Below are 24626 nucleotides of genomic sequence, written 5' to 3'. Positions count from 1 at the left end.
TAAAATAGAAACTGGTATATTAAAATGAAATGTTAGCAATTTCCCATTAAAAATGTTGATGAAATCAATTCATTCCTTTGAAAAGCTTCTTTTTAATCCGGTCAGCATTTTCTGTGAGTAGAAAATTCACAGCACTTCTGGTGAATAATTGGTGGAGTGGAGTGCAGTGTTCACCACTATATGGAGTGATTTCCAGGAGGAATTTCAGTAATTATTCCTGCCATCATTGGAATACTAATAAAAATCTTACTTTAGAAATATTTAATAGGTCAGTTTTTTGCCAAGATGCTCTTACAGTGGTGAATCAACTCCAGTGGTTCTATTTACCCCATGTGAGGAACTGGGTTACATGCCTGAAAGATGCCCTAAAGACAGAATAATGAAGCGTAGTTTGAACCACAATAAACTTAATAAAATGTGTTACTGGCATTAGTTACATGTAGGGTTTTGTTAAAAAAAAAGCTTCTTGTTTCCAGGAGATAAGAGAAATATTTTATGAATACAGTCAACTACAGCAACTAAATGCAAAGGAAAATTAAATGCTGTGGTTTGAGTACTAAGTAGTTTTCTGATACTGGAAGAATTAAAAAGGGTTTATTTGGGAAGTGTTGTTCTGGAAGACACTACAGACATAGTAAGCTGAATAAAGGACATGAAATTCCTTCCTTTATCTTAATATCTAGAAAATCAGGAGTGGCGGGGGAAGTACATGCTCATTTTAGAGCAAATAAAACTAAGTATGAGATCTGGAGGCAGTTGTGAGTCTTCGCAAGCTGTGTAACTTAGGGAGGTGGTGGGAGATGAAGGATGCTGGGTTCCAGGGGAGGGTTTGTAGGGGAGTAAGTGTTCGTGTAGTATCTCAGTTTGTGCACATGTACAGTGAAATTCCTGTCACCTTTACAGGCTGCAGAAATACCAGTAAAGAAATGGCAGGAAAAAGCAGTGCTTGGCATGTAGTGCCATAAAAGAGAGTCCTTCGGCTTTGTCACTGGAAACATTCTGCTGTTCTGGGGGCAAATGGCAAAACTGGAGGAGAGGGACTGACCCATGAGCAATCTTAACAGAGATTTCTGTTTTCTCTGGCAGGGTAGCCAGAATTTCAGTGCATGGTCTGACTTTGATTTTGCTCCTAAACACGTTACAGAATTTGCTGTAATGAAGTGTCACCCTCAGCTGTGCTGTTTGCTTTTGTTTCATCCTCATTTTCTCCTCTCTGTCAGTGTCTTAAGCTCTCTTTTACTTCTCCTTCTCCCTTTTCTGGTTCTTATTTACAGGCCTTGTTAACTGCAGTGTATCAGTGGGTTTTGGATCAGTCCCTTGGGTTCCCGTTCGGAATTAGTGCAGCGCCTGCTGTGCCAGATGAATACTCTGATGTTCACCAGCCCTGACCATTGGGGAAATGAGCTGATGAGTACAAAACAGTGTGAGCAACACCAGAGGATTTCCTGGCCCCTCTCCCTGGAGGGTACAAAGAGCACTGGTGGCAAGGATGGGTTTTCCATCGTCTGTTTGTGTGTGGTCCCACTGCTGTTCTCTGTGTTAGGCTTCGAGGGAAGGTGGGAAGTGGACGAGTAACGTTTTCTCCCTGGATTGCAGACCCTTATACTTGAACTGGTTTTAGTTTTCCAGGATCACAGCACTTTTCACTTATATTTTCACTTATATTTTGCCCTTTTAGTATGTTTGGGCTTTGTTTAACGCTTATGAAACCACGGGCATCAACGTGATTATGTTGAGTGCTTTGGAGGAGAAAAAATTAATTGCAAGACTCCAGAGGCATTAAAAGCAAGAGTTAAGGATGGGAACGTGGCTTTTGTTTTGTCAAACCAGGGTTTGGGAGGTACTATCCTCTTGTCAAATCCCACTTTGGGGCTGTGGAGAACTTAAATACCTAGGGAATGCCAGGGCTTAGTTACAAATCCTTTCTAAGACTGCTTTTCTTTTATATAAGCAGATGGAAACTGGTTTCAGGGGAGGGAACTTCTTAAGTTTTGAAGTCCTGAAGAAAATTAATTAATTCATGTATTTGAAAGCCAGAGGGGAAGTATTATGATCATCTTGTCTGACCTCCTTCATAACTTGGGCCAGGGGAAGTCTCCTAATAACCCCTTCATGAGCTCACTCAAGTGTGGTTGAAAAGACAAATGATTTGACAGACATTGTTGTTTCACAGGCATGTGGGGGAGGCGAGTGGAGCTTGGGACTAATTTCTCTGTGCCTAAAGGGTCCAACCTGTGTTAATCCTAACTGCAAACTGAATTTACAAAAATATTTCCTTGCTAAAGCTTTAGATTTTATGCTGGCGTAGGAGTAATAGAGAATGCAGGCTTAAGAACTTCTCCTGGAATTAAAAGCCAGTTAATTCCAGAATGCGCTGATTGTGTTCCTGCTGTAGCCACTTAATAAGGGCACAGAAAATGTCAGTGTTTTGTTAAAGCGAAGAGCTCAGAATCCTCTTTAGGAAAAGCTGAGGCGTGCACATAACATTGCAATAGCTGGAGCAGTAACAAGGCACACAAGGAGATCGTTAGAGTGGATGGATACGTGTCAGATGATGGATTTTTTGTTTTGTTTTTTTTCGGAAACGCAGCTAACAACATTTTGTCTTCAGAGCAGGGAGAGAAATGTGGCAGAACTGATCAAAGAAAATAGCATCTCATTGATAAAACACACGCTGCAGTACTTCCCACAGTTGGGAGGCTGTAGTATTTAACAACGGTGACCTAGATTGGAGGAGACAATAAAAGCTGTTGCGGTGAGGAGCAGATTGACTGCCATTCTCATCTGGGTAATAAACGGCTGAAATATGGACAGTGCATGAAAGTTTACTAATGGGGCTTACATAAAGACCTACACTTCTGGAGGAATCGTCTCTGTAGCAAATTCAGTTTGAACTATAGCTTGCATGTGACAGATGTTTATGTGCTCCTTTACAAAGATACCTATTACTTTATTCAAGGATCTATGAGCCTGCGAGAGTATGACCTGATTAGGTTTGAAAGTAAATCAATATGTGAACCTGTCCAAAAACAGACATGCATTTATTTTAAAAAATATTACTCAGTGGGATAGCCTCGAGGGGATATAGCTTTCTGGAGAGTTTCAAATGAGATAGCAGTCATATGTTGTTACTTTAAAATATTCAGTGCCATTCAGATGCTACTATTTCAGCTGTCCTGTTGGAAATAGCTGACAACAGGAGATGACATTCCTGATGCTTTGTAGCCACAATGGTCTTCGAAGACACTAACACTTGCTTAACTATGGGTCCTGGGGGTATTTGGTCTTTATTTTTAATTTATTTTTTGAATAAATGGACCTATTATAAATATTTTCCTTTTGTGAAGTGGCTCGTGTTAGTGCCCCTTGTAGAGTTACGCAGTTAACCTTTAGGTAAATATAAATCCAAATTCTCGAAAAATAAACTGTCAATCCAGCTGTGACTTGAGAGATGCTTTAAGTAAGTGCCATTGAGCTGTAAAGGCTGATGCATCCCTACTGTGCTGTAAAACTAAGTGTTATTAAATTGGGTTGCGTGCAGGGGGAGGAGATGGGGGTTGTGAGGGACATCTGTTGTGCACAGAGCTCTTCTCCCTGCTCATGGGGGGATTTGAAGCGTGAGTGAGGAGGGTGAGGGCGTTCCCCCCAGCAGTGCTCCGAGCAGCTGGGCTTGGGGAGAGGCATCTCCTGGCCGTGGACCTGGCCAGAGAGCGCTTGCGTCCTGGAAGCGCCACTTTTGGAGCTGTTACTCCTTTTCCTTCTCTGATCAGCCTTCCTTTGCTTTGTCCTTTGCTACTCTTTTCTCAGCTAAGAACATTCATCAAGATGCTGTTGGCTTATTCAGGTGTGTTACACCAGGCAGGTGTATTCAGCAAGCACTGCAACTTCAATTTGTTCATCGCTTTATTTTTCCTCCTTCTTTTGCCATGCGGTGCTTATTCAGATTCCACAGAGGGGGAACTGGGAATTTTGTATTTCAAAATCAGTTCAGCAGATTTTGAAAAGCTATCTTTGAATATTCTATAATACACAGACAGATTTGAAGAGCTTATTAAAGAAAGCCCCTGACACACTTCAGCAATATTAAATCACTTCAGACGGTGCATGGCAGTGTAATGTTACTGAAGCATTTTAAAATGTTAAAAGAGCCTGGATTTGAAAGTACTGGTGGCTTCACAGCCCTTGCTGTGAAAAGTGATTTAAAGTGTCAAAATTATTCCAGTGTTTGCAGTCTGTTACTTTCTTAAATGACAAAGAAGGAACATTAGTAAATAACTCTAACTGCAGTTAATCTCTGGCCATCTAACCAGCTGATATGCTGGGTTAATATCTTTATTAAATGCTTATTAAATAAGTGGGCAGCTGTTCAGACAGGCCAGATGGACTTCTCTATAATTGTGCTAATAATGAGAACTTTCTCACGGAAAGAAGGGGCAGTAAGAAGATGCATTTGGTGAGGGAACATCCCGACAAATGGCTTCAGGACAGTCTGATCCTCTGCCCTCGACAGCCTGGCTCAAGTAAGTGGTTCATCCCTCAAAGCAAGAGGGACCAGCAGTGAGAACTGGAGCAATGGGTTATTTTCTGCTTGGATGTTTATTCTCTGTGTATTCTTTGCCTCCAGAGCCCTGACATCCCCAGTCCTGCCTCCCTCATCCTGCTCCAGCACATTGCTGCTGTGGGTTCACAGCTGGTGCGTTTTTGTCCCCAACAAATACACATTATGTTAAGCTGTAGCTTTCTCCCCTAAATGTTATCTTTTTGCACCTATCCCATTTATATTTCATGGGTTTAATTAACTATTTTCAGAGATCTTTGCAAGAAAGATTACTGGATGGGTGTTAAAATTACAGCTTTGTTTGCGTGGAGACAGATTCTTTTATATTGCAAACATTATCATAAGCAAGAGGAGTGGCAAAGTATGATGTTCTCAGCATGAGCAATGAATACATTTTTCATTTGCCTTTGTTCAAGTAAGAGAATGAAAGCACTAAAAGAGCATTGGAGGAGTAAAAATCTGTACTTACTCTCTGGTAATTGGAATTGGTGCATTTAAGAATTGAGTCCTTGCAGATTTTTTTGCTTTTGGTGACATTTCCAGATACTTCTGCATCGTGGTCTTTGTCCTCGAGCTGCTGGTCCAGAAGTGCTGATCTTCTGTACACCCTGAGCAGTGTCTCTAGGCTGTGAAGGCATCTCAGATATGCCAGAACATCTCAAATATAGATGTTTGAGGTAGTCACAGATAACTGTGTTTAAGCATCTAAAATCCTGGACAATTGGCTCAGTAGATGGAGAACTTTATATGTTTCTCACTTGCTGTGGTTTGGCTTTTTTATTTTCCTTTCATGTTTTAAACCCAGAAAATGACTGTTCCTTTTTGTTTCCTTCCTTCACAGCACTCGAAAGGAGTGAATGAGATGAACTGTTTGGGTTATAGTATCTGAAAGGCTAAATTATTCACTTGGAGAGACGTTCTAAATGAGCCTGACCGAGATCCTGGATCTGTGTGAAGAGGACTAAGGATATAGGATGTCAACTGAGACAGAACTTCAAGTGGCTGTTAAAACCAGCACAAAGAAAGACTCCAAAAAGAAAGGTAGTGACTCATTTCTCTTTATTTGTGTGTGTTTTGTACTTTAATTAGCTCCTACATCAGCCACCTTTGGCACACCTGTGGCTCTTGTGTTATCCATGTGCTCAGTGAAAAGTGGGATTTGTTAAGCTCAGTGGAAGCAGAAATACGGGGTTTGATTCTCTGACATTAAAAATATATCTTACTGAAATACATCTGGAATGTGAGAAAAAAATTGCATATTTTTTATGGTTCACAAAGAGAAATACAACTTTTAAAATTACTCAACGAAAGATCTTTTTTTTTTCTCTGCTGATAAATACATTTTCTTCAAATGGCTTTTTTCTACTTTGTTTTGAACTAACCAGAGCTTAAATGCACTTTCTGTTACTGGAGCTTGAATCTTACTGACACTTTGTGAAGTTAGAGAACTCAGTGGCAATCTCTAGGGAGATTAATTGTAATCTGGTGAAGGGAATATAAATGAGGAGGAAGAAAACTCAGAATTAAGGAGAAGCTATGGATAAATGTGTGGTTGGATTAGTTCATATTTGTATTTACAATTTTGCCTCAGACTGTAGAGCAGTTCTTTGGAGTGGTAAGTGTGAGAAATGGGACCATGTGAATTTGGTGCTTATGCTCACTTAAAGATTTTTAGTAGGGATTTTTATCCTTAGATTTTTATTCCTATTTTTATTGCTTATGGTTTTAAATACTGGTGAACTTGGAACCCAAGACCTTGAATTCTAGTGGTAGTTTGTGGTGTTCTGTGTAGCCATACTTAGGTTTTTTAAAAACTTATGCATGAGATAGAGATTGAAAACAGATTTAATATTAATTGCTCAAATAAAAAGGGAAAACAAAAAGGAAATAATCATACTTAGTAGTTTTAATACTTGACACAGCAATATTTGAACTTTCATGTGAGCTCTGGAGTTTGTCATTCTGTTCCTTTCTATGGGTGTGTAATTTAGCCATTTACTTCTGAGGGTTTTTTACATTTTTCTAAGACAAAAAAAGTCTTATCTTTGCTCATATATGTATAATGCAAATTTTACTCATAGATAACTTGAACTTCTAGGCAGTCGTACCATTTACTGCAGCAGTTCTACCGAAACATTTACTAAGGCCTTGTGTTCACTTTAGGGTTTGTATCAGAAATCTTCAGTATAAAGTTTCTAGAAGACACAGCAATTAAAATATTTCAAGTGTTTGTTTGGGAAGATGGTTGAAAAATCTTACGACTGCTCTAGGCCTACACTCACAAATCAGAAATGATTCATTTAAGATAAAAAAGCTGCAGCTTGGAAAGGCAAAAAAAGGGGAACTTTGATATAAATGAGAATGTGATCTAAGATGTTTAAGGCAAATAAAGTGGTTTGGTTGTATGATCGTTCCGTTTTTGGGGGTAGGCAGGAAATTAAAAAATGTAATTTCTTTGCAATATGGATAATATCTTTTTGATGTGTGTCTCCAGTGTTATTCTGCTGAAGGCTGAAACTTTTGAAACCAGCAAACAACTCTTTTAGGAACTTGACATTTTGTTAATAAAATATTCAGCATCCAACTTCTAAAAACATTCCCATAAATCACAATAACTGAACGCTTCTCTGCCCAAAATCCAATTCTATCCCCCAAATGGAAATTCTGAGAATTGCCCTCAGTGCTGAGGGGGAGTATAAAATACGTTGTGTGGCAGTGATCAGAGTGTCTGGAGAGCTGGAAGGGACAGGGAATGGCAGTGGCACATGCCCAGGATTACTCTGGTTCAGTGTTGTGTGTGCAGTGTGAGTGCATCCCATCACATCAGCCATCCCAGGGCTGGAGCAGTGAATGCTTCACACAGACAAGGTACACAATGCACACACTGTTTGCTATTCAAATCCCACAGAACGAGAGTCAAAAGAAACTTGGTGTGCTCATTTACTTGTCACTGAGTTGTGTGCCCTTGCCTGTATTCCAACAAAGGAGCCCTCCTCTGTATAGTGTGAGTGATGGACACGTGAAAACAGGGATTTTTTTTTTCCTTTTTTTCCCCCAAGTTCATTAACTGCAAGCAGTGACAGGTAGCAAGTGCTAACACGAAATTTCTAATGTTGCTAATCAATGAGTTTGATTATCCAGTGGAACTGAGTATTCCCAAGAAATAAGTCTGCTGTATAAACAGAAATTTCAGCTCTAGTGTTTTCCCGGTGTTCTGTTGCACTTGTGGAAGAGCTGTGCGTCCTTCTCCATCCAGAGCAGGGACAGGCCTCTTCTGTTGTATTATTCACTGTTTTGGTAGTTCTCCTGCCTTCTGCAGCTCACAGCAGTGATGGAATGTCTGTCCCAGATTTGTATCCCACACTGGAGGTCTGGGGTGACTGAAAGGGGATGAGGATTAGTGTGGAGTTGGAGCATGGGGCAGGATTCTTTCCTGATCTCAGCCTGTGTCTTTGTAGAGTCACCTAAACCTTTAGTTCTCTCTTCATCTGCATAAACATCTAGTAAGGTAGTGTTTCTTATCTGAAGTGTTGAAATAAAATGAAGCTTAATTCCTAAGATTTGTAAGATACATGGATATAAAACATGATAAAGTGTCAGATAAATGCAAGCAGCTCTTCTTAGTGAAGTACAACGGCCAGAATGAAAACAATGGCTTGTACCTTTGTGGTAATAGTGCCTACCTTGAGTTAAAGCCACTGTGATGTCATTAGTGAACAGTTTAATAACCCGGACAGGTTAGAAGTTCCTTGAGGGTTTCTCATAATTGCTTATAGGCTCTGTAAAGACTGCTGGCTTTGGGGTGACAGGGAAATAGTTTGATTTGTGCTGCAGACAGGGCAAAGATTTTACTGAATATTTCTTTGCTGTTCTGGGAACACATCTCTTCCTGTAGTCCCATGCAAAGCAGTTCCCTTTGAAACATTTCTCTTTAAGCGTGGTGTTTTTACAGCCATGAGCTTTCTAGTCAAAGCCAACTCTGCAGTGTCTCCACTGCCATCTGAGCTGGTTTGTGGGGCAGTGTCCTGTTCCAGCACTGAAGGGTTGTCACTGCAGTTAGGGCAAGAACTTAAATACAAAACCCTCTCAGAAGCTGCTGTTTACACACGATCGCAGCTGAGGAGCTCTGATGTTCTGTAGGTAAGTTCAATATTTGTGTGATCATATCAGACTGTAATTTGGTATGTTAACATTATCACCCTAGATAATCTTAAAAGCAGGCTGTTGAAAAATCAAGTACAAATTTTGCCTTTCATTCAGTCCATATTGATCTGACGGATCCAGTGTTTGATGGGCTCTAGAAATGTGTCCTGGTCAGAGGGGTTGGAGTTGTAACTGTCCTGGAAAAACAGTTATGGGAACAGAGGTGAGCCAGGAACCTCCCTTCCTCTCCAGATTGTCACTTTGTGCTCCCTGTGCTGTGAAGCTCCTTGTCCCTTGAGGCCAGTGTTTTCACCCTGACCTCCACAACCCTCCTTCCTACACTTTATTCCATTTTACAGGCTTACAGTGCACTAGGTGTTATTGGAGGAGATTGTATTTCTGCCATTCCCCACCTCCAGCCCTAATCTTCATGCCACTCTTGCTCATATCTGCTGGTAACTTGGTTTTAATTATTCTTTTTGAGAACTTGCTCACATTTTAAAAGATATCCTGGAGAGGTTTCACATTGTTCTCTAAGTGGAAATCATGAAAAATTCTCAGGAGATTCAGAAAGCTCAGTTTGACGACATTTTGCTGATAAATGTTGTTTTTTTTTTTTTTGGTGAGTTTGCCAAAAGTCATGTGTTCTTTAAGAAGAATTTAGAGAATTAATGATATAACTAATGTTCTTAAATACTGATTTGATTTCATTTGTTTATGACATCTGGTTCATTAAGAAGTGAATAAAAATTGTGTGTTTGTATCGTTCAGGATAGGAAATTAGAATTTTTTATTAGCCAGAGTTGTTAGAAACATAAACCACGTTTGTCTTGTAGTACATGGGGGAAAAGCCTTTTTATAAGTGTGTATAGATTATTGAATCAAATTGAAAACGTTTGCTTGAGCCTATCGGAATTAAAATTGATTTAGAAACCTCTCTGGGGGAAATGTGTTCCATTGATGTTGAATTCACACTGATAAGTGCCTGGGAAAATCCCTTTTTGCAAAATCAGCTGAACAGAAAAATTGAAATGGGAGGTTGGTAAAGAAGCGAGCCTGGCTACCAAATTTCGGTGCCGATCTGTGTCTGCTTGGGGTAGGCCAGGAGACTTTTCTTAGAGATTCAATCTCTTCCTCTTGCACTTAAATTCTGTAATTTTTCTATTTGAAGCTTAGGGCTTGTTCTGCAATTCCATCTCTCATTGTATCCCCCACAGCAAGATTCCTGAGTTAATTTTCAAAATGGCAGGGACTTTTCAAAAATGGAAGCAAATAGAGAGAGGAGCTTGGGCATGTTGACAATCAGCATGACAATCCCTGATGCTCAGGGTCCCCTTGGGTGAGATTCCCTTGTTTAATGGGTTTCCAGAGTGTGTGGGAAGCACGTGGCATCTGGAAGCAGCTCTCGGAGCAGGCAGGGCACCAAGCCAGGGATTGCTGCACACAGCCAGTATGAAATGCCAGTGGGGCATTTAGAGAGGGTGGGACGTGCTCTGCTGGAGCTGGATGACTTCTCCTCGCCCTGAGCTGGGCACTCTGTCCTTGCTAGATGGATGTCCAAGTGTCCAAGCCGTGCTCCAGGAGGGAGAGCGAGAGTGGGCTCCGCACGGGGGGCTGGTTCATGCCAGGTGAGGAATTTGCACCAGGGAGGGTTTGTGTGGCAGGACTGGCTTGGAGGTGGTAGATCTGAGTCTGATCCTCTTGGGATCAGGATGGCAAAAAGCTAAAGTGTCCCATTTTATCTCTCTTGACTGCTGATTAAAAGGAATGCAGTGGCTGCGGGACCGTTCACGTGTGGATTGGGCCTCTGGCACAGTCACATCTATTTCCTGGGTCTTTTAACCACTAATGAGAGGCTGGGGTCTGTCTAACTATCTAAAGGAAAACCTTTGCATCCCCAGGAGCAAAACTCTAGTCAGACTAAGATCAAACAGGAGCTACCTAGTTAGTTTAAAAGCCGTTGGGGATAGGAAGCCTTTAAACGAGGTTATGTTTTGTCATTGTCAGTTTTCATCATAGGTGCCTAATGCTACCCAAGTCCTGTTTTGGGCTTCTTAGACCTCATTTGAATCTAGACTTCGCACTAATCATTGCTAAACTTGAGAGGGGAATGGAGGTTTCTGATGGATGTAAAAGTTACAGTTTTGCTGACACACGGGAATCAGTTTTTACAGCTTTGTTTCCAGATTTCAGAGTTTCAAGTTTCCAGAACTTCAGTTTAAAATAATAAGTGCTATGAACAGTGATGGTGGATTACTTTTTTAATGAATTAACTTTTTTTTTTTTAAAACTTTGTGATCAGCTAACAACTATTTAAGCATCATCACTGTAACGAGGCATTTCAAGATGTCACGTTGGTATAGGTTCATTTATTTTTCTGATTATGTAGCTAAGATTTGTGGAATCCAGCAAAACTCAAATTTGATCTAAAGAGTAATGAACAGAGGAGCTTCTTTCATTGATTGGGAGTGGATTTGCTTTGTTTTCTTTCAGTAGCTATGAGTTTTTCAATAATTTATAGATCAAGTAACAGCAATATTAATTGATACACTAATTGTGTCCACATGCCTGCCTTTAACAAATCTCTTTTGTGAAATGATTACTGACAATATTAATTGCACGTCTTTTGTGTCTTGATATAAGTTATGAATTCATTCTCAAGTTGAAAGGGGGTGGGAAAATCATTAATTTTGGCATTGTGTAGCTATAATTAACAAGGGTTATCCAATAACCTCTCATCAATTAGAGAGCTCATGAATTCTGTTTTAAATACCACGTACTAAAGGGGGCCTGTGGTTGTTAACTGAAGGATTCTTTGGGGGTGATGGATGTTGTCTCTTGTTGCAGATATGATGTTTACTGTTGTTTTTAATTGGGGGAAATCTGCCTAAACCAAGGTTGGGGCTGGTGTTACTTTGCTGCTCCTCAGCAGAGGAATCAATAATCTGTTGAATATTAAGAATAAGGTTTCTTGAGAGCTTCTGTTATATTCCTCAATGTTTTAGCAGCCATCAAAGCATTTCAATTTGAAATAGTAATCAGGAGCTTAATGCAATGCATATTCCAGAGAGGATTTGAGTCATGTAACAGTCCATAAATCCAGGTGGGTGTTTCTGTGCTCCAGGGCTGGCTCTGGGAAGCCTGCTGTGAGCATCACCTGTGCATCCTGTGCTGTACCTTGTTTCTGGCTTCATCCTCTTGTGCTCTAAAACTACCTCTGAGATTTGACTGAAATACAGAGAAAGTGAGGCTGGGGCTGATAAGGTAGAACTTCTAAACAGGCAAATAAATTAATTTTCTGGGAAACTTTTTTCTCTGCTTGCAGTCATTGAAAAGACTCTCAGCAAAATTGCAAAATTCACATTAGAACTTTTGTGAATGGAAAGCTTTGTTTAGAGAGTTTAGGGAAGAAAATTCTATTGTGTAATGAATAACTGAGCAGGAGTGACCTAATTCGTCCAGATTAGTAGCTAAAATACCTCCAGAGGTTTGGATTAGTAGAAGTTTCCTAATATGGCTCACAGAGAAATATTCTACAGGGACAAGTATGTTGATGGTGATAATGGTTTTGCAGTATTCTTCATCCAAAGAATTTGCTTGCCTAATAAATATTAATAAATAACATTTCTGCCAGCATGTTGCACTGCATGCATTTGAGCATTTGTAATTTTCTGAAACATTTTGCCTTTTCCATCAACATTATTATTACTTGCAGAATTTCCCATAAAATGCAATCAAGTGTTGCTCACTGTATAATACAGATTAGAGGTATCAGCGATGTTGATAACTGCTCCCATTTTGCTGAAGGGGTATCAAAGACAAGTAAATTTGGAATATTAGCTTGATACCAGCATTAAATTGCTCACTACTTTTCCCTGAAATAAACAGATAATACTTAGCATTGATGTCCACATTATTGCACTGTATACTTCTATATATTACTAGGGAAAATTCCTCCAATTTTATATAATCTTACATAATTTATGGAAAATCATGAGCTTTCTTGACCTGTGGACATATGGGGGAAATGTAACTTCATTTCAAAAGTGGTTAGATCTTTGCATCAAAAGCCAGTGCTGATCTCTCAGTTACTTTCCAAAGATTATGGAACAAATCAGGGCAGAGCTTGGTGTGCAATCTGAGGATCCTGTTTGTATTTTGTGCTTTAACCAACACGTTTCACTCTCTCAGTGTTGATATCACAGTAATTTCATTAATCAGCTTGCAAAGGAAAAACTGTGGAGGAATGTACAAGTTAATAGAGACAGGGTTAGGTTTGTGTGTCTAAGCAGCCTGAATCAGAAATGTTTCTTGAGAGATAGGTATATATATATACATATATATATATATATGTTAGTCACAAAATCTTCAGTTGAAAAATAACTGTCTCCTTAATGTCACAGAACACTGACCACTTCTGGTTAAGAAAAACTTGCCCACAGAACTGGTGGCATTTTGAAATACTACAACAGAAACTGTAAGCCCTTCATTCATGCCTTGTGGGATATTCCTCTTTAAGAGCTCAAAGAAATATGTAGGGAATTTGGCCAAGTAATAGGCTCAGACTTCCTGTGATAAATATGTCAGGGCAGACGTTCACTGTGCTCCTCAGGAGTAAAGAAGAGATGTGGCTGTGATCCTCATACATGATTCTGTTTATAGGATCAATATGGACATTATTGGTCTTCCAGAATAAAGGTAATATATTATATATACATGTAATGTATTTGGGTTGTCCAGTGATAGAGTGGATGTTCCTTGTGAGTCCCTTCCAGCTCAGCTTATTCTGTGATTCTGTGAATGCGTTGAAGTTTAACATTTCTCTTGAAAGTGAATTAGAGATAAACATGTCCTCAGAAACAATGACATCCTATTTGTATTATTTTTATCTAAACATTGTTTTATATAATAGCTAGTGTTGGTATAAGGACAGGAAAAAGAGCATTTCTCTGCTTTTACATTTGCTTGGTTTTGCAGGTGTGACGATATTTAGTTTGATTAACTAAGTAATGTGTTTGTAGGGGCCTTTTGTATGAAAAAGAAAGGGGTGTACTGTAGTGCTCATTGGCATCTTCCCTTCTACTTGCAACAGTAGTGGGGGCAAAGCTGCCATCCCAGTTAGCACTGAACTAAGCCTGAGAGTTGCCAAAGGCCATTGTCAGTCTGTTCCTGGCTGTAAAACCTCGTGTGGAGATGCTCAACCTTTTAAAGGTTTCTGCTTAGAGCCTCCTGAACAGCCAGAGCCTCTCCCCACAGCCTCTCTCCACAGATGAGGATCAGTGGGGTTGAAATCTCTTCTGATTTAGACACAGTGTTTATCCCGTTCTCATTGCCCGGGCTGAAACACAAAACCAAGTTATCACTTATTTGCAAGCAGGCGAGTTTACCCCGTTTATTTACTCCTGGCTTTTCCCAATTCCTTTTATTTATGCAGTTGTGCAGTGCAGGAGAGTAGTTGCCAACACAATATCCATTATTATTCTGACAAGAACGGAGTGGCTTTCACTTCCATTTCCCAGAGACAGCATTACTCATTGCTGCAAAACAGCATTAAAAACAGGAGAAGTAAGGTGAACTGTCACTTGGCTGCTGAGTCCCAAAACTGCCTTCCCTTGCTCCAGATAGATCAAGTTTGAAGTAGGGGTGGGAATGGTGTATGGTCTTTCTTTGTGATGGGGCAGTCAGGAAAGCAAACAAGCTGTTGCTCCATCAGCACAAAAGTCATTAGGAGTGGAACCAAAGAAATTGGGATGATCGTGTTGCCAGCGTCTTCCATTGGAGGTGATTGAATCTGATGGGCTGCAGGGTCTGGGGGGATTCATCCTCCCCCACCTCCTCCTGGCAGTGGTTTCAGTGGCCATAAGATATCCTGCAAAGTTGTCCAAAAGCACAGAAAGCTCCAGCCTCAACTGCCTAAATAACAGCATTTTGCAGCAGACTCTTCTACAAGTGACAGGAGCAGCAGCTTCCTCTGGAGTCAACTTTAATGTCTACCCTGCTTTAACCACCAGCAAATGTTGAATAGCTAATATGTGATCTATAATTACACCTCTTAATGCTCTTAGTTTAGTTAGAGGAAGAATTGTGTAGTGAAAAGGATATTCAGGGAGTGAAATGAAATTAAGTGCAGTCTTTTGAGGTTAGCTATTAATTTCATTTTAAATATAAAATTGTCTTCAAAGTAATAAGAGGGTAATATTCACACATCACAATAATGTGCTGATAACTAGGTGGAAGGCAAAAACACCAGTAGTAGTTGGATGAACTAATCTTTTTCTTTATACCTTGTGTTGCCTGTGTAAGTTTTAAATTGAATTGAAATGTCCAAAGTCACATAAAGTGAATTAAATGCACTAGGGAAATTGGGTGTACTCTGTACTCAGGCATGGCTTAAGTTTAATATTGACATGGTTACCTAGGTGTGTTTAGTGTTTGCTGTGTTTACTAGTGTAGGATGTTTATGGTTTACAGTTCTTTTTAAAAAAAATTCACCTGTCTGAAGTGTCTCTTTAAAAATAATCTGTTACCAGCCCTTCCCAGTAAAACTGGATGTGGAAGAACACAGTCTCTGCCGTAGTGAGCATGTCAAAAGGATGGCACTGCTTGAGAGGCACTGGAGATCAAAATGAAAGCTTCCTACAGAATTCTTTATCTCTCTTGCCTATTTTCTTTCCCTGTGCTAGACTATAACTAAAGCAATACATTGTATCTATGCCTCTGTTTAATTGCATTAAAGAAATGCTGGGGCTGTAAGGTTAAGCACTAAAATTCTAAGGAAGCAGAGCCTCAAAGTTGCCTGTGTAAGCCTCATTTAACATCCCTTCAGGATATACATTTTCATACAGCTTTTAATGAGCTGAGCTCATCTTGCTGTTTCCTGGAGACCTTTGTCCTGCTCAGTGAATGGAAGGACAGTGGTCAGGGAACGTGCTCCATTTGGGGCTGCTTTCTGTGCTTGGCAGCCAGGATGGAGCTGCCTGCTTTGTTTGCAGGACACCCCAGCCTGAATGTGAATACATGGATATGGATGGAAGCACTAGATCTAAATTCCTTACATCTCAGGGAAATTCTTTTCACAGATACCTCTTAAATAAGTTTAAAATGAGAAGCTGAATGACTGGACGTCGGTACAGGGCCTCAGAGGAGTGGTCAGAGCAGGATTTGGGAGGGATTATTTTGGCAGAGGACCAAATGAGAAGGGACTGAGAGTTGGTTAAGATAGGGGTGCTTAACAGGAACCCACGGTTAGAGCAGAGGGAGATGAACTATCTTTAATGATGCTGAGGTTTATTAGAGATTATCTAACTCTAGAATGCTGCAAAGGCCCATACTTTGAAGCTCATCTGCATGTGCATGTGTTAATGAGGTTCAGGATAATGCTAATTAATAATAATTCTTCTTAGGTCAAGTCCTTCCCCACAAAACAAGTGTAAGTGGTGCCACTCAGTGCTCGATATTTACTTCAGTGAAACACAGCTTAGGTGTTCAAAAACCTCTTGAAAGGATTCTTACCAACCTGAAAGCTCACTTTAATGCTGATTTGTAGGTTCATGTCTGGGGTTTTTTTATGTAGAGATATTTAAGAGAGCAACAAGGATCCTGGGGTCAGGTATCATGGAAGCAGCGAACCTTTATTGTGTTTAAAAACGTTTAGGATTTTATCTTAATTTCATTATTCATTCATTTTAAATTATCTCACAACCATTTTCAGGGACATGGTCATTTAAGCAAATAAAGATAAAGTAAATATATATTCCATATATTTAAAAACCTAGTAAACTCTCTGCAGTAATTTCTTAATTCAGTAATTCCTCATACTCTATTCAATGCATAAACCGCTGGTGTACTGAAAAGATTATGAAGATAAAGAGGAGGTTTGGGGTTGGTTTTTCTTAATCTTGTGGTAGAACCAATTATTTGGAGCTAAATGTCCATAGAGCAGTCAGATATTGGATTTCTAGTATGTGAGATTATGTGTTGATAAGAAATACTTTGTGTCTTTGTATTAAACTCCTCTGTTTTTAAGACAAAATATAATTATAAGAAAAGGATTTTGAGGGGAGATGTGTATCTTTTTGGTAATGAAGCAATCAGTGCAAATTTAAACGTGCAGTAAGGACTTCTATAAACACACTATGGAAAATGGATTTCCTGTTGCCTGTTAAGACTGACATATAAAGATGTCACTCGTACTAAGTAACCTGATATTTGCTACTGGAGTCCAGTTTTGTAGTAAAATGTTCACAACAGAGGAAATAGGAGGCCTTGAAGATCCGAAAAGCAAGTTGTTTCTCACCTTTTACTCTAAGGTCAGCTTCCAGGGAAGTCATATTGACATTTAATCTGGTTTTGAATATTTCATAACGAGGAGGCTCATTTGGAATTGTTGGCCAACACGAGTGAGAAAGTCAGAGCTCCACCTCTGTGTGAAGTTGTCAAAGAGGACTCCTATATTCTATTACATTTGTGTGGCGAATATGAGACCTTTTTTTCCACTGCTGGATTGCAGGTGGATGCTCCAGTTAGAGGCAGGGGGGGAAAAAGACACCAAAGGTGCATCTCTTAATGTGTTTTTTCAGGACTGTGAAGTTATCTTCGGAAATGTAACTTGAAGCTCGTGTGAGTTCAGTGACCATCAGATGAACTCGGTGAGGGTGGCGTTACATATTCTGTGCTTTCTTCTTGCTCTGTTCCACACAGTCTATCTCCAGCAGATAAGCCTAAACTATTACAACATCATCTTTTGTTAATGCCCCATAACCTCTGCAGGCCAGATTTTGTCATTTCTGTCATTCCACACTAATTATATCCAAACACAAGCTGATTTACTTTTTTCTCTCAAAGCAGATGATGCTTGGAGGAGACTGAATTCTCTAACATTAGTAATGAAGTTTCCATTTGAAGTAACCCAGTTCAAAGGGAGAAAATTTCCCCTTTAGGTTTAGAGCAAAGGTTCTAAAAGCCTGAGATGTGAAAATAAAGAGGCACTAGCTATAAAAATACCTTTCAAATTATGTCTCTTTAGACTTGCTGAAATGTGTGGTTAAGCTTCTTTCTAGCTGCTTTAAAATATTCAAGGTTATTGGCCTGCATTAAACTCAAAACCCTTCAGATACCATTTTTTTAACCAAGTTATTCAGACCTGACAGGCGGAAAGATTTGGAAATGGGGATCTGTGAGGAGAAAAAAACCAACAGACTTGAAAGAAGGAGTTGGGTGTTCTCTCCTAAAAACATAATTTTAGTATTTTTATTACACTCAAAAGTGAATTATCTTAATTAGTAAGTGTATAGCACAAGCAGTTCCCTCTTGCCAGTGCTGTTTATATAAACTAAGCATCCCTGGAATATGGATATTTAGTCAGCCAAACTCTCATGTCTAGAATACATTAATATGCTTATGCCATATATGGCATTAATATGCTTATGCTATGACCAAGGCAAAATATTCCAGGTGCATCACCTTTCAAAGTTCCTGTGCCAGCATTTGGAGCAGGGTTTTCTCTTCATCTGCTGTGTGTGATGGCCTTTGAGGTCTGAGATTTCATAATCAGTACGTTCCTGTTCATCAGAATTTCATCTACTCGGATACATTAATTTACACATTTACTTATCTCAAGCCTAATAAGTAGAATTAAGTAAATGCTAAGTCAAAATTGTTGAGGGAAACACTTTCCTTCCATGAAAATTTCAGCTTTGAATCTGGAATTCAGCCATTAGAGGGGAGAGTTTGGAGTGCAGCTGGAACAGCCTTATCCCAGTGAATGCACAGCTGGGCCAGTGCTTGCCTTGGCAGTGGTGGAATTCCTCCAAATGAGGGTGTTTCACACACCACTTTAGAAAGGGAACTGAATTCAAGGGCAATGAATCCCAACACTCATTATATTAAACGGAAGCACTGGATTCATTGTGTGATTGGAGGCGGCTCTTTGTGCTCCCTTTTTAAAAAACCTCCTAAGTGGTGTAAGAGATGGGAAAGATTGTGCCAAAAGCATTGAATCACTCAGAGCATCTCGAGCCATTGGATCCTGCAGATTTTTCTTTCTTGTGTCAGCCGGAGGTGTGGCTAAAGCTTCAAATGACTCTTCTTTAATGTACTTAACCTTTGTACCAGAAACACCCTCATTCATTTAGTGCCTAAGTACAGCAGGAGATTGGAGCAGCGTTGCCAACCTCTGCAAATGCTGTAATCATGGTATTAACCTACTTCAGAGCCCCGGGAGCATGCTCACTTTGTGAGGGGAGCAAGAATGTTTTCATCACTCCGAGTTCACTGGCAGGTTTTGAAACCAAATTCCGCTCCTTTTATTTATTCGTGTCTCAAAGTGGAAGGTGCAGTGGAAGTGGTGGTTCCATCTTCCATTCTGCTTGGAGGAGTAAGAGTTTCTTGTACGTTTTCTGTGCCTCTGGGAGAAGATTTGTGTTTATTGCTGCTGTGCACAGACACAGAGATTTTCCTAGCACCTGGAATGTTGTTTTAGGAAAAGGAATGGACAACTTGATATATCCCAAAGAAATCTGCCAGTCAGCTTTGGGTTTCCAGTTTACAACAGCTTATAGTTATTACAAGCAGAGCCCTTTCAGCATCTTAGGCACCACAAGTGAGTATAAAAGACAATGCTCATGCGCACAGTGTACAATTTTCATGGTTACAATCCCAAAAGATTCCATTCTAAAGCAAACGTGATTCTTTTGTTAGAGACCCACGTACAGAAATTTAAGAATGGTCAGGTTTGTAGCCAGCTGTCCATAACCCGATGCTTCTTTCCAGCTCTTACCCTCCTGCAGCTGAAACTTCCAGATTTCCTAGAATGATTTTGGGGGTACTGCTGTATGTGAAGAGCCTGGTGGGCTTGTGAGTATGTTTAGAGGAGGTCACACGGAGCAACTGTTTCAATGATGAAGGATGAGTTGACCTGAAAATGGAGCCTTCAAGGAAACAAGAGTAAGAAAGGAGCAGGAATTGTTGCTATTTTTAATTACTATTCAGTAGGTATCATGCCTGGACCAGCCCCACAGAACTCAGTGCGTGGTCTCGGCGCTGCATCTCCGCCATGCCTTAAAAGGAGAGGAAGTTGGCATTTTTTCTGGACAAACAATCCCTGTTTTCCTTCCAGTTATTTTTCAGTGAAAAGAAGCAACAGTCAGCTTTCTGGTTCTAACTGCACTCATAATAGTAGCATGTTGGCAGCAACGGTGAAGAAGGGAAAATTCACGCCTTTGCAGCTAAACATTTTGTTCTGAACTGTATTTTAATTACAAAATGTCACTTTGTGATAAATGAAGCTTTCTTCTTCTAGCTGGTTTCAATTAAGTTTTGTTTTAAGAAGGAAGAATAGGTTTTAATAAAGCTCAAAATACATAAAAATATTTCATTTTGACTTTAGTAGAACAAAGAGGATTTTAATATTGAATCAATATCAAATAACTTGAAGTTATCTTGCTGTGGGCCTTGGTTTCTTGCTATCCAGGTTGCTCTTTTTACTGGCCAGGGTCACCACTGACTCCAGTGGGTGTTTTTTACCTTTCCAGATGTTGAATTGCTGCATCCCAGATGCTGGCAGGAAAAGTCAAACCAACCTTGCCCTTGGGGTTTCTCTGAGCTTAGAGATTTTGTGGAATTAGGCGCACAAACATAGACTCACTTCATGATTAAGGATTTTGACTTAAAGGAAGAAGCTGTTTCCTGTAGAGAAAGATGTGGGGAATAAACATCTTGCTGTAAGATGACATCTTTAATTTGACTTTTGAGTAGTGGATTCATCAGAAGGCAGTTGACTGGATATATTCTGTCTGGCTCCCATCTGATGTGTGGTGTCATTCATTAAGCTCCAGGGTGAAGAACCCTCAGGGAGATTTCATGTAATCAAGAAACCTACCACAAAATGTTTACACTCTTGTGGGAAATCAGGAGGAAAAGATTAATTTTTAGTTTGCTAGAGCTGTCCCATTAAGGCAAATTTGCTGGGGACTCTGCTTTGGAACTAGTGCAAAAGTTTTGCACATTTAATATGGAGGGCTCAACTCTCAGTTGTGTCAAAATAAATCTGCTGAAACCAGTGCAGACAAATTTCCCAGAAGTTACCAAACCAAGACACCATTTTAAATTATAGTTTGTGTTAGCTGAAACCAGTATGGAAATGTCTTTTCCTAGAATTGGTACTTTCAAATGTTGTATTCACACACTTTCATTAGTGTGTGAGTGGTCTGGTGACATAGCTGAGAGTGGGGCACATGGCAGTGATTTCAGGGAATTGGTGGCCCAGGTGTCTGTCCATGGCACAACATTTAAATAAAGAAAATTAGAAAAAAAATAGCACTGTCCTCAAGATGAAGGTTTGGGAGGTTTTCCCCACTCAGACAAGAAACCCACAAAATACTGCAGTGTGGACAAAGCTGCAGATTGGATAAAAGCCTTAAATTCCAGTTACCGAGTTTAGGGTCTGGGCAGTGCCTCATCCACATCCAGACTCTTAACGGAGCACTCTGTGGAGGGAATGTGATTTTCTCTTTAAGATGCCTGAAATAAAGCTGGCTCTCTAAGAAGGAGAGATTTTAAATATCTTGTCATTGTGAAGGGATTTTGGTTCTCCGGCTGTAAGAATAAACATACGTGACTCCAGGTCTGCTGCTTGCAGGGTCGGGAAGGATTCTTTCAGGGAAATAAATTAATGTCAGTGATTTCTCTGGTTATTTTTTAAATGTGAATAAATGCACCTTTCAGTTCGAGGTGTCTCTAGTTTTCAGAATGGTCAGCACAATGTGGTTTGTAGACGTGGCAATTTAATGCTGTGAAAATCTTCTGGCAGTAAGACAGATGTAGCAAACCCCTTGTTGGAAGGGCTTTGGAAGAGGAGCAGGTAAGGATTTAACACCCAAGGAGCTGCTAAGCACACAGGCACTTGATCTTCTGTGTTAGGGAAAAAGGCAGAGTGGCTGTGGAATGTGAGGAAATCAGAATTTCTCCAACATTTTTATTCTCATAGAAATAGAAGGAAATTGCTGCTGAGGAGAAGGGAAAAGCTGCTTCAGAAATCCAGCTGCTGTTGGGTTTGGAGCTGTGTAAATATTTCTTGCTCTGAGTTGGTCCAGGTTCTTCACTGTCCTGTTATATGACCATATTCACAAAAAGAAACCTTTGTTTCTCTCTTTTTAGACCCATTTTATTCCCCTCAGTCTGTGACAAAGATGTACATCTTGCTGTAAACGTGTGAAAGGCTGTAAATATTTTCATATCCCGCAGGTAAAATATGCAGTGCGACACAATTAAAATATAAAAATATTCACCGTGTTTCTTAAGCAGTTTTGCCTCCCTTCATTTGGCAGCACATTGTCAGGACATTCCTAATGAATCCAGCCTGCAGCAGAAGCTGCTCTCTTCCCAGTTTTCCCTTTATGAGTTAACAAAGAGAGAAAAGTAGGGAAAGTGTGTCAGTGGCATCGGGGAAAATGACAGGCAGCTTCAGGGGCAGGTGGTGGATCTGCACAGCTCCGGAGGTGCCATGAGCCTCCAAACCCACTTTGGACTCTGCTTGTAGGAAATTGAGAATTCTGCCCAAGGCAGATAAAAAGGAAATTTGGGATGGAACAACTTTAGTCAAATAACTTCGGCAGAAAATGCTTTTTTTTTTTTCCTTGCCTATAAATCCCAAAAGGCGCACACACAAATCACGTCAGCCTTGTTTTCTGAGGCTTCTTTTTAATTTTTCTTCCACTTTTTTTTTTTCAGCTGTGTGGCAGATTCAGGCTATATCGTGCTTGAGTTTTAAGGAAGTTCTGACGGTTTCGTATTTCTGACTTGTCTCCCTTTGAGCAATGCTGTGATGCTGAATTGAATTAGCCATAATAACTGGGCTGTAATTTCAGATATTTCCTTAAACTATTTACCAGTATTATTGCAGCAAATCAAGCACTTCTGGTAGTGCATTTTTCCTAAACTAAGTGATTGCTTTGAAAAGATCTGCTTAAATTTGTCATTTTATACTGAACATCCCCTACATATTAAGAATCCTTTGTAGTCTAAATACACCCAAATGGGAATTTGTTCGCCAATATTGGAGTTCTGATCACACCATGGTTTGGTTTTCTTCAACTCCTTTTACAGTCTCAATCTAAATCAAAATTTTTTCTTTTCAAACTGGGTTTAGTGGGCTATTCCTGAAAAAGCTCCGTTCTTCCTCGCTTCCCCATCAAAACTTACAGCCCAGAAGTAACTTTGGGAGTGTGGGAATTGCAGTGTTTGCAAATACACAGGCAGAAGATTGCTCTAATACAGCTGTTAGTCTTTATGGATTTACCTTCATAAATAATTAACCATGACCCTAAATGAAAAACTGTTTAGATTTTTCTTTTCCTTAGGTGGGCTGAGATACAGTATTTCAAGTAAATCGTCTTTCAGTGTCTCCCCAGTTTCATTTGTCTCACTTTAATTACTGCTCTTTGGCATCATTACAGTCTTTTTTCCATTTCTGTCTACATATATAATGTTTCTGCAATGCTTTTCCAGAGGCTGCAGGTAAAGTGCAATTCCAGCAATGCAGAATAGAAGGTGGTGGTGCATAAGCAGTGCCACAAGGATGAGAGACAGTGAGTGCTTAGAGCAGTTAATGGAAAAGAGCCAAAGCTTCACTGTTATGAATTACAGGAAGAAGCATTTTGTAGTCTTGAAACAAAGCCTTATATGATTATTGAAGTCAGAACTTAAACACTGGCCAGTCACCAGTCATGTCAGTGTATTTGTTTCAAGGGTGGAAATATATTGTTTTTCTTCAGTGTTAGGAGCCTCAATGAACTGCAGCATCTATTTTGATTTGCCCTGTCCTTTTTTTTTTTTTTTTTTTTTTTTTTCCTTTTGAACCTCCCATTGCAGGGATTTTTTTCCCTAATTGGTTTGCTGGAGTGTCCTGGGAGGTGTTGCTAGAAAAGTGCAAGGGTTGTTTAACTACATCCTAGAGGCCTTCTGCAAACCCGGCTTGCCCTGCATGGCCTCAGTTATTTCTTCCTTTATTATATCCCTCTCAATCCCACTCACGCTTCCATCCTTGATAACAGCAGTCTGAGATCAGCCTGAGAAAGTTTCTCTGTGCATATTCTTCTATAATACACTTTCCCTGAAGGTTTCTAGAATTAACCTGTTGTGGAAATAAGCATCCTTTTGCTACCATGGAATGGGAAATAACCTGAGAGAAAGATCCTGACAGTGGTTTCTCTTCACTGAACTTGCACTGAGGATAATTTTTGGGTATTGTTGGCTTAACAAGAGAGAGGGTTTGTAGCATCTTGAAGGGTGGCTTTAAACAGTCTTCCCTCACCTTTTCACACTATCTAGGAAACCAAAGGAAGGTTTGGAGGCATTTAATAATGCTGGGCTCCATCAGTGGCTCTGTGTTGGTGTTGTTGTGGAGTTCCAGTGCATCCACAAATGTTTTGGATCCAATACAGAAAGGAGAATTAGTGGCTGTAAAGGTCTGGTGAGGGTTGAGAACTGTCTCTGCCGAGTGCCCCTGTTACTCACATAAGGCTGAGTTACTTTTACCTCAGGTGTAGTTGCCATCTAGACACAGGACTAGAAAACCACTTTTCCTACTTCCCTTAGCATTTAGAGAAATAAATTATAGAAAAATGAGATCGCAGTTGCAGAAGAATGGAAGATTTGGAGCAAATAGCAAGTGTATCAAAGCAAATGGCATATGTGGGAAATCTCACCTGCCTTTTAAAACAAGGTCAGAGGACTTTGAGCTCTCCTAAAGTCACAATTTAAAATCCATGACTTGTGCTGTTGGTGTCTTCCCACTCAGTGTGGGTAGCATTTACAGAACTGTAAGTATAAAATGTTTTTATTTAGCTCCCCTTCTTGCAGTAAATAAAATTCAGAGGAAAATGTGGGGAGGGGCACAGAAATGGTCTTTTTGTACAGAAAGCTTGAT

The 24626-nt window shown here is 39.9% G+C and overlaps 1 protein-coding gene across 13 annotated transcripts in view; it reads left to right on the top strand.

The window, feature by feature from the left end:
* Positions 1–24626, top strand: part of DAB1 (DAB adaptor protein 1) — a 417412-nt gene that overhangs the window by 305561 nt on the left and 87225 nt on the right. For all 13 annotated transcript variants that reach the window (XM_042030795.1, XM_042030797.1, XM_042030804.1 and 10 more), the window contains one exon: positions 5400–5599. In XM_042030795.1, coding sequence (XP_041886729.1) covers positions 5533–5599 — 67 coding nt within the window. In that variant the 5' untranslated portion in view covers positions 5400–5532. The remainder of the gene's footprint in view (positions 1–5399; positions 5600–24626) is intronic.

Source organism: Corvus kubaryi, unplaced genomic scaffold (genome assembly GCF_017639235.1).
Source record: "Corvus kubaryi isolate FWS band 111438036 unplaced genomic scaffold, C.kubaryi_AGA036_p1.0 37334, whole genome shotgun sequence".
Taxonomy (NCBI): Eukaryota; Metazoa; Chordata; class Aves; order Passeriformes; family Corvidae; genus Corvus; species Corvus kubaryi.
The sequence above is the reverse complement of the archived record's forward strand: the minus strand, read 5'-3'. Positions and strand labels throughout refer to the sequence as shown.